The 14,884-nt window shown below is 43.1% G+C and overlaps 1 protein-coding gene across 1 annotated transcript; it reads right to left on the bottom strand.

The window, feature by feature from the left end:
* Positions 1-10,429: 10,429 nt before the first annotated feature.
* Positions 10,430-14,672, bottom strand: RPL19 (ribosomal protein L19). Its single transcript, XM_074261367.1, has 6 exons — positions 14,554-14,672; positions 13,459-13,565; positions 12,145-12,267; positions 11,524-11,644; positions 11,077-11,187; positions 10,430-10,626 (listed from the first exon to the last, which is right to left on the bottom strand). Exons 1-6 carry the CDS (start codon positions 14,556-14,558, stop codon positions 10,503-10,505), a joined length of 591 nt encoding a protein of 196 aa, XP_074117468.1. The 5' UTR covers positions 14,559-14,672; the 3' UTR covers positions 10,430-10,502.
* Between the last annotated feature and the right edge of the window lie 212 nt (positions 14,673-14,884).

The following is a 14,884-nucleotide window of genomic DNA, read 5'->3' as shown; positions in this document are numbered from 1 at the left end:
CCTTACGCGGTCCCCCCCACCGTGGCACTGGGCCAGTCCTGCCACTCAAACCCTACCCCATGAATCATGAAGAAGAGCCTGGAGATGCTGACAGTGATGTGGGGCAGCTGGGCCCCAAGAGATGACTCAATCGTGCCCATCATTAAGCCCCTGGCACAGCAGGGGGGAGGGTGCCCCTCCCCCAGTCCTAGCCCGCCCACCGGCTCTGCAAAACTGACTCCCCTCCCGCCTTAGCCACGTCATCACTTAGGCAAATGCAGGGAGCTATTTATAGTCTGGAGTTGTGGGGGGGAAGGGCACACTGCCTGGGCTGGGGGGGCAGAAGTGGGGGACTGCCAAGATCCAAGCTGCCAAGGTTAGGGTTGTCAAGGAGTCCTGGTAAAACCCAACTCTGCCATTCCTCCTCCCTTCCCTACTCCCCCCATAGACCCCTTTGTCCTGATGCCAGTCTGACCCTGGGTTCTGGGTTTGCCCCAGTCTGCATCCTAGGATTTGGTCCCTGAGGGACCTTTCATTCCTGATAGTAGCACTTTTACTCCTCAGGGAAGCGCACCAACTAGTCTGGCACCAGGATCCCTCTCTCAGCCATTTCTCCCCCCTTCCCCTGCAGCCTTCAGGCCATCACAGCAGCTGCCCGGGAGTGTCTGTGTGGAAGGGGAGGGGAAGAGACTTGCAGGGAAGACTCTTGTGGGTACCTATAGTCCTCAGTTGAGAAGGGCTGCCCTCTGGGGCTGGGGGCTCCTCCTAAGACCACATCTCCTCCTACTGTAGGGCTGTACCTGGAGAAAGGGGGTCCTTCAACCCAGCCAGCAAGAAAAGGAGCTTAAACACTCGAGTTGTCCAAAGATAACTAGGCAAACATATGTGCCCAAATACTGCCATGTGGGCAAACAGATAAAAGGCACAGAGACACACCTGGACAGACAGACAAACACAGATGGTCGTGGACAGACAGGCACAGAAATAGGCTTGGACAGACAGAAGAACATAGATAGTCCTGGACATAAGACCCGAATAGACAGACTTAGAGGCAATCCTGGATAGACAGAAAAACATAGTCCTGGACAGACAGCCAGACTCAGAGATAGTCTGAGACAGGCAGACCTGGACAGACAGGCAGGCTAACTGAGAGATGGACACACATATAGATAGTCATCCGAGCGGTTTGGGGGCCTCCTGGGACTTCAGTTTCTCTCTCCATTCCTTCCACTACATTGCATTCCTCCAGCTTAGCTTTAGGTGCATTCATTGCCCCTCTGCCCGCGAAAGATGGGGGTGGGGGAGGGCCAGCTGGACTCTCTGTCTCTTCTCCCTGCCCCCACCCCAGCTTCCGCCCCACTGAGCCCAGCAGCTTTTCCAAGAGGCTGAGCCGCTGACTGTGCTTTCTCAGCCGGTGGGAGGTAAAGATGCCAAGGGGGGAGGGAAGGCAATCCCTGGCCCCATATCAGGCCATTCCTTCCCCTCAGGCCCTTTTGCCTAATCTTGGGCAGGTCCCATGGGCATGGAGAAGGGGATGAGCATGGTACCACGGCGACAGTCTAGAATGGCATCCCCTCTCAGCTTCTCCCGGCTCCCTCTGCCTGACGGACCCCACAAGGAAAGGGCTGCAAATAAGAGACAGGCACACACAGCAGACTGAGAGCCAGAGGAACAGAACAGAGGGAGAGTCCCTCTCACCCAGGCCCCGACATGGGCCCGGCGCCCAGGCACCCTTCTCCTCCCCCCATACGGGTATTCTTTCTAAGGAGAGGCAAAGAGGAAGGGACACAAGTGGAGACTAAGAGGAAGCAGGGGAAAAGAGAGAGGCAGGGATGTATGGGAAAGGCCAGAAGGAAAGAGACTTGGAAAAGTGGGAAGGGGGGGAGAGAGGCGAGGCTGACAGACAGAACCAGAAACAAAGATGTGGAGTTAGAAAGACAGAGGTGGGAGGGATACAGAGAGGTACCTGAGGGCTGCCCCCTCCCCCCATTGTCTTCTTTCTCCTGATTTTGCTTCTCTCGCTTCAGCTCTCTTCTCTGTAGCCAGCTGCTCCCCGACCTTAGCCCACAAGTTAGATTGACTGGGGGGGGGCGCTGTCCTAAGGTCAAACCCGATTGCCTAATGCCCCTTTTCTCTTTTGCTTTGGCTTTGGGGAGTGGGCTCGAGTGGGCCTGGAGGCACCAGAAGGAACTGTGTGGCCTATACATGAATCTGGCCTGGGAAGGAAATGAGCATTTATTAAGCACTTACTGTGTGCTAAGCACTTTACAAACCTTATCTCCTTTGATCTTCACAACAATCCTGGGAGATAAGTACTATTATTATTTCCATTTTACAATGGTGAGTTAAATGATCTACCCAGGATTACACAAACTGCTCCAAATTGTGGCAGAGCTGGGAATAAACTCTTCAACAATGCTGGGGTAGTTAAGTGTGGAAGCGGGTAGAATATTGGATCTCAGGAAGACCTGAGTTCAAATTCAATAAACAGTGAAATGGATTAAAGCACTAATCTTGGAATCAGAAGACCTTGAGTTCGAATCCTGCCTCAGACACCTAACATTCTAGCTATGTGAAGCTGGGCAAGTCACAACCCCAATTGCCTTGCAAAAAAAAAAAAAAAACAAAAAACAAAAAACCCAACAACCAAAAAAAACAATTTCAGCCTCAGACACTAGCTGTGTGGCACTGGACAAGTCAGTTCACCCTGTTTGCCTCAGTTTCTTCATCTGTAAAATGCAAATTACTCCAGCATCTCTTCCAAGAAAACCCCAAATGGGGTCACACCCTTTGTGAGCCTAAATAACTGAAAATGACTGAACAACCACAAAAAGTGAAGCCTCAGCCTCCTGGTCCAAATGAGGAGTTCTCTGGCTGAGAGAGTCCTGGTTTGGGTAGGGAAGTGGATGAAGGGAGATATTAAGTTCAGTCCCCATGGGGAAGGCCCTTCAGATGGGGACAGTAGTTATATAAGGTGAGGATGGATACTCCTAAACAATACACTACAAGGTGGGTTAAGGCAGAGTGGGTGGGTGAAGAGAGACTTACGAGGAAAGTAATGGCAGAGTAGAGAAGGAATTGAATTTGGAGTCAGTGGACCCGGATTTTAGTCTAAATTCTAGCTATATTACTTGCACCAGGGTGATGTTGGAAAGTGATGTGATTTCTCTGCTGCTCAGTTTCCTTTTCTGTTAAAAAAAAAATGTTTTCTGTTAGACAACCTCTGAGGTAATTTTGAACTCAGACCCTTAATACTTCCTGGCTGTGTGACCCTGGGCAAGTCACTTAATCCCAATTGCCTCAGCAAAACAAAAACAAAAAGAACAGAAAATCGAGGGCCAGCTGGGGAGCCAAATGCACAGTGTTAATTAGCTCTGGAATTAACAGCCCCTGAATTCAAATCAAACCCAGACATTTACTCTGTGTGATCCTAAGCAAGACACTTATCACTCCTAGCCTCAGTTTCCCTGTCTGTAATACAGGGACAAAATAGCACCTATACCCTATAGAGCCATTATGCAAAGACAAGAAAACATGTTTAGTGTTTTGCTAGCTATAAACTATTATCTAAATGCTAGCTAATTATCAGGAGCAAGAGGACAAGTGTAGGAGTGGTCACTAGCATGGGCCAGTGAGGGAGCACTGCCACCTCCTGGCGTCAGGGGGAAGCCCATTTCTGCATCTCCCTGCCCAGAATAAGAGGAGGGGGGGAAGGAGGCAGTGAGCCCTGGCTTCTTGGTGCATATGGTGGTTGTAGGTGTTCCTCCAGAGGGGAATAAGCCTTTAGTGAGGTGAGCACAGGCACGGTGCTACCTGCTTACTATAAATATTGATTCTCAGAGGTGGGAGGAATTATTCTCGTTTTTACAGATGAGGAAATAAAACTGAGATTAAGAGGCTTGCTCAAGGACACACAGTGAGTGTCTAACGTCACATTCGAACTCAGTTCTTCCCACTCCAGGCCCATTGTCTCCCCAGCTGCCTCTAAGAGAAATGAGTTAACACAAAAGACAGAAAAAGACATTCCACTTACTGGATACATGACTGAGCTTTGGTATCACCATACAGAGCATTTAATGCTCTTTTTTAAAGAGGTGAGAGAAAGGGAAAGGCATAATTGGATAGTCGATAATGTCACTAGTCCTTAACAACCCAACTCTTCCCTTGCAAAGACAGGGACCCCAAACATGGCAGAGACCAATCTTATCCCAGACCCACCTTTCTTCGGCCTTTCTTTGGATCTTCTTGGGTTGTGTCTGGAGGACCCCAGTTCTACCCCAAGTCTTCTACATTTTCCACGAGTCTATGTTTGCTCTGAGGGGTAAATTTGTTTTATTTGTGGGAAAAATCAGGAGAGCTTGAAATTTTCCAACCTACTCCACCATCTTCCCAGAATCTTCCATTTATCTTTTATTTTCATTGTTATTTCTCTTTATCTTGGTGTCTTTTATCTATATCTTTATCAATTTTTCCAGTCTTGTTTAAAAAAATCTAGCGGAATATTTAATGTGCAACAAGAAAAAGGTATTTACACACATGTATTGTATCTAGGTTATATTGTAACACATGTAAAATGTATGGGATTGCCTGTCATCGGGGGAGGGAGTGGAGGAAGGGAGGGGATAATTTGGAAAAATGAATTAAAAAAAAAAAATCTAGCGAGCAACACCTCAAGGAGGGCAGAAAGTAGGCATTGACCCACAGTTAACACCTCAGGGAGATCCTGTGTGGAAAACACATAGGAATATTATTGTTGAATTTCAAAACCCCCAGATCAAAGAGAAAATTTTGTAAGAAACAAGAAAAAAATTCAAATATGTTGGAGCTACAAATAGAATTGTACAAGATTTATCAGCAGCTATGATAAAAGACCACAGGTTCTGGAATCATAGCTATCAACAATCAAAAGAACTAGGCCTGCAGCCAAAAATATCATATTCAGCAAAATGATCTATAATCCTAAATGAGAAAAACTGAACATTCAATGCACTTGCAGATTTCAGGACTTTCTATCAACCAAACCTGAACTTCATCTAAGAGCAATATGAAAGATCAATTTTAAGAATCTTAATATGCACAAACTGTTTAAACATGGATAAATTATTTATTTTTATATATGTGTATATAGACATATATACACATATATAAAAATAAATAATGTCTATATATATGTATGTATATACATATATATGTATACATATAAGATTCATATCAACAGTAGGATAGCTCAAAAAATGGCAGAGTTAAGGTAAAATTAATAATTATATTATACAAATGAAGTACAGAGGAAAAATAGACACAGAAGTTTGGGACGGGGCTTGTAGTTCTGAAAACCTACTCAGGAATGAGTTCAATAGACAACACTGCATATATACTATGAAGGGTATATACAAAATTTATAAAGAAATAAGGGGGGAGGGATGGGTGGATGGGGAAGCAAAGGGTGAGTGAGGGAAGAAGACAAGAAATGGATCCTTGAGTGGGGGGGAAGTTAAAAGTTAAATAATAGCAAGGCAATTTATGGAGCAGAATTTAATTAAAGAGGCAGCAAGGATAGGAAAGACTGTATGTATGTGGGTTATGTGTGTGAGTGTGTAAACATGTCTATATATGTACATATGTATACATAAATATATCTTTTCTTAAATGTAGATTGCTTGGGAATGGCGGGGGCGGGAATAAAAGGGGAAAAAAGAATATTAATAAATAAGGTGTTCGGCAGAGAACCAAAGAACAATTTGCAAGGAAATTTTAAAAAAATTGGTCATTCATGAATACAATTTCTTCTACTAATATATATATACATATACACATATATACACACACACATATATATATATATATATATATATATATACTTTATTTATCTGGTAATTTGTTATATATTTTGAATCCTTTCTGATGTTCTACTGGGAACATGACAATATTCTCTTTGGTTTTGCTTTATTTTGCTTGTATTTCTTTTGTTTTCCTTTTTTTCTTACTGTTTCAAATTAATAAAAATAAAAACTTAAGGAGGAAAAGATAAAGAATGAAAACACCAACGTGAAATTCCCATTCAGTCCAATGCCTAAGAACTGGCTCACCCACTCTTGGGAGCTCTAAACCCTGTGTGCTGTTGCAGAGATTTCTGTCCTTTCCATAAAGGAAGACAGTTAAGACATCCAGGCTGTCAGCACGGGTATCCTGGGACAGGGAAGAGAGTCAAAGGGGAGATTTAAAGAACAGAGATATGCCAGCCTCACACCTTACCAGGAAAATGTCTTTTTTGGAGTACTTTTTGATTGGCAGTGGTGGCAAAGGTCAGGGAACATCTGGCATCTGAAGCAGCAAGAAATGTCAAGATATGGGAGAGCGAAGATAAGAGGTTAAACGTCTCCCAGGCGGAGTAATGGAGATGAGTTTCTCTCTTGCTCTCTTCCCGCCAGCCCCATATCTCTTTTTCCGCAATCAATGCTTTTCTTTCTCTCCCTTTCCCTCTCTTCCATCTCTCCCTCTGTCTCCCCCTCCCTCCCTTCTCTCTCTGTCTCTCGTTGTTTCTCTTTCTCTCTCTTCCTCCTCTTCCCCCTAAACCCCTCCCTTTCCCCTCCCCCATGTCTCCTTTGAGCTCTTAGAAAGGGCCGGATGCCAGGACTATGTGGACTCCAATGTATTCAGACTTCTTTTCTTAAGGTTGATCTGTTCACAGCCTGGATACTCACACTGGGGTGGGGAAAGGATGCCAGAATTCTTGTCATATTCTACCCTTCCCAGCTCCTGCACCCCTATTCATAACTGTAGGGAGAGACAAGAAGACACCTATATTTATCCTTTCTTAGGGAGGGGGAATGGACAGTATTTTATTTTTTCCTTCCTTCTAATCCCTAATGTAATATAGTGGGGTGAAACTCAAATAGAAATATACATCAGGATCCCTGAAGGCATTTAAAGACTTAGAAAAGCACATATTAGCATCACCTATGTTTTATTGTATTTTTTTATTTTGTTAAATATTTCCCAATTATACTTTAATTGGGGTCAGACCCCATCAAGCCTGTTGGTTCAAGAGAGTATTTGATACCTCAGGTATATTGGAGATAGCCCTAGACTTAAGAGTTGGGATAATGGCATTATGATCCTGAGCAAGATGACCCATCTCTCAGCTTCACTGGTAAAATGGGGAGAATAATGAAACCTTTTATATGGGACTGTGAGGAGCAAATAAGATAATATGTGTACGTGCTACATACCAGATAGCTAGGTACTAGGAGGTTCTGAGAGCCTTTTCCAGTGGGAATCCTGAGGGCCTGAGCTCCCTAGAGTAGGGAGAATTAGGAGGTAGAGAAGGGGAATAGGCTGATTGATATTGGAGCACAGATTTGAGGATATAAGGGAAAGGAATGGAGTAGATACATACTGAATCTTCAGTTTGTTTAGAAAGGTCTAAAAGGTCTTTTTATAGGCTTCTTTCCCCCACCATTTTTATTGTAGTATTCCACTGCATCTTCATTTTGCCCATACTCCTTCCTACTGATGTCCTTGGCACATGGCAACCTCTTGTGGTTGTGGGGGAAGAATAATTGGTTGAACAAATGTCATTCTCCAAAAAAGGGAACCAGAATATGAATGCTCGCCTTACTTGGGCCAAGGGCTCCATCTCCTCTAGGAAGCTTGAGGAGTCCAGTAGAGCTCTAGGCTAGGAAAAGTGGGATGACAAAGCCCTGGTTGACTGATGGTCTCCATCACGAAAAAACTGGCCCCTTTCCTCATCCTCCTCAAAACTGCTGCAAATCCATTACTTTTCATTGGTCCTGTTCACCACTTTGCCCAACACCTCCACCTTCCTGCTCCCCTTAAAGAGACAAAGCATGTTTAGCTCGGGAAAACTTAGTTATCCCAAGGATATAGAGCATCAGTACCCATAGGAAAGTGTTGAAAATAGAAGATAATGTATGGGATGGCCCTTGAGGCTGTCACTATGTGATTTGGCACAAATCCAAGTGTGGGTCTACTTCCTCAAAGGAGAATAGATTTATACCTAGAAAGGACCTTAGAGGTCAAGTCTAAATGCCTCATTTTATAAATAAGGAATAAGGTCATTCATTTTTAGTGGTGGCCAAGTCTTCCTGACCCCATTTGTGTTTTTCTTAGGAGAGATACAGGAGAGGTTTGCATTCTCTTCTCCAGCTCATTTTACAGATGAGGAAACTGAGGCAGGTAGGGTTAAGTGACTTGCTCAGGATTAATAGCTGTTAAGTGTGTGAGGCAGATTTTAATTCAGGAAAATGAGTTTTCCTGACTCCAGGCCTAACGCTCTATGCCCACCTAGCAGCACCATGGATGAGGAACCAAATAAGCTATAGATCAGCTAGTGTGCCGAGAATTCAAACTGGAGCTGCCTTCTAAATATGATTTTCATTCTATCTTATCTCTGATTAAAACAGAGATTTGGATGGGAGCTGAGGGATGCAGTGCATAGGGAAAGGCTATCTAGATCGGTGCTTTCATTTTCTAAATGAGGTTATCCAGGTAGTAAACAATACAGGAAGGATTTAAAATTTTCCCATTTATCCTCTCATTCAAATTTTCCACCCAAACTAAATTAAGGTGTTTACTACATAATGATTCCCCTTAATCCCATTCCTCTTGGTCATTTCTTTTTCCCCAAGTATTTCATCACTGGGTACATCTATCTTCCTTCCTCCCTGACCCCCAATTCCTACCATTACTCCAGGGGCTATATCAGAACTATAAACCCATTGACCTCTCAATTCCTCAGCCTCCTTTAAAAAAAAAAAAGGTATGACTTCACTTCATCTCAATCACATGTCATCATTAACCAGAAGCATTCCATTTCTCCAATTAGAAATTCTTGACGTTCCACTGACCATTAACCTATCATTTCACTTCTCCCTGTTTTGTTACTGAGTCCCCTTCAGTTATGACTTTGTGACCTCATTGGGATTTTCTTAGCAAAGATACTGATTTGCAATTTCCTCTCCAGCTCATTTTATAGAAGAAACCTAGGTTAAGTGACTTGTCCAAGGTTATGCAGCTAGTTAAGTGTCTGAGGTCAGATCTGAACTCATGAGGATGTTTCTAAGCTCTCTTTTTGTTTCACCCTTACTAAACAAGCACTTTTGCTGTCAAATCCTCCATTCTGGACTTTTCAATCTTTAACCCCAATTTTTTTTCTTCTCCAATATTAACCCAAAAGTTAAATTTCAACTCTACATAGTCCCCTGCTCTTAAAATCAAAATCTCTTACCTAACTTAAGCCAGGATTACCCACTCCATTATCTATCCTCCCTGCTTATAGAAGTTTTTTAATTGTGATAATTGGGTATATTAAAATTCACATTATCCAATTTGAAATGGGTCCTCAATGCAGCAAGGCACTCCTTTCATTCCTCCCACCACAGAAGCTATTCCAAGTCTTCTTTCCTTGAGCCTCTCACAAATTTCTCCGTTTACTGAGGACCTTACTTCACTGAAATTGAGGCTTTCTTCCATTCTTATCTCAAAACCCTTGAAATATCCCACTTTTTTCTCAATCTGACAGATTATCATGGCCAACTTCCCTCCACCTACACTCATTATTTCTTTTCATAATTTCCCTAAGTTTGCATCCCATCAATAACACCTTCAAATTCTCCTGATCATTCCTTTTAAAAAGCAGATTTTTTTTAACTTCCTCCTGAATTCAAGGCTGGTGCTCTATCCACTGAAAAAGCAGATTTTTCTAATCCTTAAGAATCTTTTATTAGATCCTGTCCCCTTTAAGCTAGCATCTTAATTGGTGAGTCTCATCTCCTAATTCTAGTCACCCAGATTTGAATTGTCACCCTATACTTGGATTGTTGCCAGATCTTTCGATTTTTAACCTATGCAACAGTTCAAGTCCAACATTTTCCACTCAAAATACCATAGTTCAAACCCTCATTACCCCTTACTTAGGTTATAACAACTTCCCTTCCACCATGCCATTCTTTACATTGCTATTAAAATTATTTCCCTTTGGTACAGAACTGGAAAAAATGATTCTTCTCAATTAACTAAAGTAGCATCCAATTGCTTCTAGGTTAAAGTACAAACTCCTCTAACTTTTAAAACCTCTCACATGTTGGCCTCAATGAAAATTATTCTTCATTGTCCACTCTTTAATCAAGTTTAATTGATCCTCAGAAAACATTTTGCATTGATTAAAAAAAAAAAAAAAACCCCAACAACCCCCCCACAAAATGGCCTTTCTCTGTTCTAACACTTAAAGATTGGGATTGGCTCAAAACAGATCACTAAAACTGTCAGGCTGTCACAGAAGCAATATGAAAACATATTGAAATTAAACACAAGGGGCAGTTAGGTGGCCCTTTGTGTTACAAAAACAACCTTACAAATAGTAGGGTTGTTCCCAATACTAAAATAAAACCAAGAGTCTTGGTCAAGATTAAGAGACAGGACCACCCACGGCTGACAGTCTTGTTAAATTTTATTGCATGAGCCAAATAGAAGGGTACTATGTACAGAGGAGATAGGGGAGAGAATCATTTCTTAGTCTCCTCCTCCTTGGACAAAGTCTTGATGATCTCCTCTTTCTTAGCCTGTAGACGCTCTTCCCGACGCTTTCGGGCTTCCTTAGTCTTGGATCGGCGAGCTTCAGCCTGGTCACTGAAGTGAAAGAAAGAAAAAAATAGGGTCAATGGAAGGCATTTTGAGATACCAGAGATATTCCCACCTTTCCTTTCCTGCAAATACAGGAGGCACTGTTAGGGCTATGAGAGGTCCAAACCAGAGGCACCATAGTTAGACATTTAAGTATATGTAATCCATAACTAACCAACAGATGTTTAAAAAAATTGCTTAAGCCAAAAACACTTCAGGCTTATTTAGTGTCCTATGGGAGCTCATTAAGGGAACCTGGAGCGATTTTTTTTTTTTTAAAGATCCAAAGGGTTAATTATAATTATCTGCCTAAATTAAGAGATTCATAAGCCAACTTACTTAAATATTTTAACAACTCAAGAACCTGTGTGTTATACACAAGTGACCTTCAGTATTTAGAAATTCTATTCCAAAGGATGAGCAGGGCTCAGGAAGCCAAATCTGGAAGAAACTTACGCCAAAAGCTTCTTGCGGGCCTTGTCTGCCTTCAGTTTATGAATGTGCTCCATGAGGATCCGTTTATTCTTGAACACATTGCCCTTTACCTTCAAGTACAAGCTGTGGTACCTGAAAATAAAAAAGAAGCAAGTAGATTCAGCAAGGCTGTCTGCCTACTTATTGTCATTTCCACAAACATCTATGAAGCTGCTATCGTATGCAGGCACTGTCATGCAAAGACAAAATAAAAATTAGTTCTGGCCTAACTTAACAGGACAAGGGTTTGGCTGCCTTCCTTTCCCTCCTCACTCGCCTTATGTTAAGAACACAGCTCACCCAATCAAGAGGAATTTATATGACCCAACTGTAATTGAGCTATTGAATCAATCCAAGACAAACTGGATGCAGACCTGGTTTTATATACTTAGAACAAAAGTGGGACAAGACGAGGGCAGGTATGCTTACATATGGCGGTCAATCTTTTTGGATTCACGGTATCTTCGGAGCAGCCGGCGCAGAATCCTCATTCGCCTCATCCAGGTCACTTTCTCAGGCATACGAGCATTGGCAGTACCCTTTCTCTTACCTGGGATAAAATTTACATGTCAGCCAGATTTTTGGAGAGTGCAATAATTTTCCCTTGGGTCCACAATGATATTCTTCCAACCCAAGAGAAAAGTGGGGGGGGGGGGGGGAGGGAAGAAAGGAAGAGACACAAAATTCAGACCAGTTGCTTTTTACAAAAGGCAAGCCAGCACAGTCCAAAATGAGAATGCTTTGGCTCAGTTACCCTCAACTTCCCAGGAAAAAAAGAAACAAGATTATTTCCTTATTCAGGAGACAGTGTAGTACAAAACAAGGAACCAGCCTCGGAGTCAGAATGATTTAGATTTAAATCCTGCTCATGAGATTAGCTGTGTTATCTTGGCCAAGTCAGTCAACTGAGTCTCAATTTCCCCATGTCATAAAAAAAGACTGGGTTCAATAGCCTGAGTCTTCAAATAAAAAAAAAAAAAATTCAAAACTCCAACAGTTAGGATGACCTGGGTTCAAGACCCGCCCAGTTTGACACATCATAGCACTTACCAATGCCCATGTGCCTGCCCTTCCGTCGAGCTAGAGTATTTTTCCGACATCTGGCCCGAGAATGCACAGTAACAGGCTTCCGGATGATCAGCCCATCTTTAATGAGCTTCCTGATCTGCTGACCTAAGGATAGAATTAGAGATTAGAATTTGGAGAAGGAATGTGGGAAATAAACAATGTTTTTAACAAATCCATCTCTTCTCAACCACATACACATAGACCCCAGCTATGTAATTACAGATATTGAAGGGTTTTCTGAACATACTAGCACCACAAACCCAACTAGAAAAAAAAGTTCAGTAAAATAGCACCCAGGATCAAAGGCATCAATTTTATATTGAAGCATTACTTCCCAATTCAGTATTCTAATTCTACTTTCTGAGCCTAAGAATGTGTGTAATGGTACATTATATCTAGGTCTTAATCCTCATTAAACTAATTTCATGAAGGTAAATACCTACCTGTAATTGTATCTTCCCTATCTTTAGGCACACTACAGTATAATCCAATTATATTGCCTTTCTGACATAGAGCAATATTCCAGTAAGTACACACTAAAAGTCCAAATTGCCCTGATTTTTCCCTATTATTATTTTCTTTTGATTTTGACCTGAACTCCTTAATACCAGCAAAGTACAGATCTTTCCAATTACCCAGCTTACTGAATCAACTAGGATTGATTAAACACAAGCAATGTGTCAAGGTACTGAAGACTTCTGTAAGAAGAGCTGCACACACAATAAATATATGCAAGTTACTTTGGATTAGGGGGAGAAAGAGAAACCAGTAAGGCACTTTTAAGAAGTTGCGTTTGAGGTTTAAGTATGTTCCAGGCATAGTAAAGTAATTTAAGCAAAGGACAGAAAAGGGAAATGGAATGCTTGTTGTGTACTAACAGCAAAGGCTGAATGAATGAAGACGGAAAACAAGTCTAGTCCATAAAGGTAAAACAAGGCCATAAGGGGCTTCAGGGGTGTTTGTTCTTCGATTGGAGGAGCCACTGACTTATATTGAACAGGAGAGTGCCCATGGCAATGGTATGGAGAATGAATTGGAAAAGAATATAAGGTATGAAAACCAATTAAAAGACTGAAGAGGAAGTTAATGCCTTGAATTTCACTTCTTTTCAACGTTCACTATAATATCCAAATTCCTTCTTGAACAAAGAATATCATGTACTTGATATCAGGTAGCTGCATTTTACACAGTGGAAGGGAATGGAGAGAGCCTAAGGATTCAATATTTTTGTTCCATTCTTCTCCAATCCTAAAGAAACGTGCAGGTTTGAAGATCGAGAAGTCTAGGGTTACTTACGAGAATTGGCGTTGGCAATTTCATTGGTCTCATTGGGGTCAAGCCACACTTTCTTTTTTCCACATCGGAGGACACTAGAGGCAAGCCTCTTCTGAAGCCTGAGCATACTGAAGATCGGGGAGTGGGGAAGAGAGCACAAAAAGTCAAAAAGGACAATCCGACATTTCATGCTAAATCCCCTTCTCACGAGGGCAAACCAGCACACCGCCAGTCTTTACTGGGAAAGTGCACCATCTAAACTACACTACAAATCCAGACACAGCTTTCCTAACTAGAGAAAAACGGTACAGCCGAACACATCCCAAGAAGCTCAGGGTGTTGTTACTTTTTTCTCTCCAGGAAAAGCCAGCCTGATCAGAGGGTTTGGGGGGAGAGCTAACAAGCTTTTCTGAATAATTCATACAACACAGCGCGAAGATTGTTCAATCTATCATGTGGAGACCTTTGGAGCCCCTTCCTGCTACGAGATAGGGTCCCCATTTTAAAGAAAAATGTCTATTGCCATGGGCAAGGAAACGACTCGAAAAGCTGGACCTCAGTTTCCATAAGTACTATGAGGCACATGGATTAAACGCTTAAATCGATGGCCACATGACCCACTCAACATGAGGGACGAGCCCTCAGCAGGGTTCAGTGCTTAGCATTAATTACATATAGCTTGATTTCCTGCAGCTTTTGTAATTTACTAAGAGCCGTCCTGAAAACTACCTCGTGGGGCAGAAAAGGAAGCCGCCGTATTATCCGTAGTTGGGAGACGAAACGCGAGGGTCGGGGAGAAAAAAGAAAGCTCTAAAGACTCATACAGGATAGGCCGGCGGCACGCAGCCCTCCCCAGGACCGGGCTTACCCCGTTTCGCCCACAGGATTTCCCCTTTCCCTTTCAGGCGAGGCCGAGGCCTTGGCTGAGGCCTACCCCAAGGCCTGGTCTCTCTCCGCTTTTGGCACCGCCCGACCCCGGTCCCGCACGTCCCGCGCCTCCTCCCGCGGCCACCCCCTTTTGATGTAGAGTCCCAAGCCGGTGTTTCGAGCCTAGCCATGCCGGGCTAGGTGGGCAAAGGGGCTGGGAATCAGGGCCAGAACGGGGGCAAAGCTCACCTCATGGCTGCAGCCGCAGCGCCGAAAAGGAAAGGAGAGAGAGCGTTGCAGCTCGGGCCCCTCCCATTTTCAGCGTAGGGGAGAGCCCATTCAACGCCCCTCCCAGCCTGCCAGCCCCACCCCTCTCTCGCGGTTCTCGCAACCGAAATCCCATTTTTCTTTAGTATTCAGACGGAAACTGAGGCCAAACTAAAATCAGTCTCTTTTTGATTGAAGAAAAACAAAAATCTTACTCCTCCCCGCTTAGGAAAATGGTACGGTCTGAATAGGGCGCGTAGCGCGCTTGCGCAGAAAGGGGACCCTCTCTGCGTGCTGGAGTAGTGGGTGGGAC

The sequence above is a fragment of the Sminthopsis crassicaudata genome, chromosome 4 (assembly GCF_048593235.1).
Source record: "Sminthopsis crassicaudata isolate SCR6 chromosome 4, ASM4859323v1, whole genome shotgun sequence".
NCBI classification, from domain to species: domain Eukaryota; kingdom Metazoa; phylum Chordata; class Mammalia; order Dasyuromorphia; family Dasyuridae; genus Sminthopsis; species Sminthopsis crassicaudata.
Note: the sequence above shows the minus strand (reverse complement) of the source record. Positions and strands in the feature narration are given on the sequence as shown.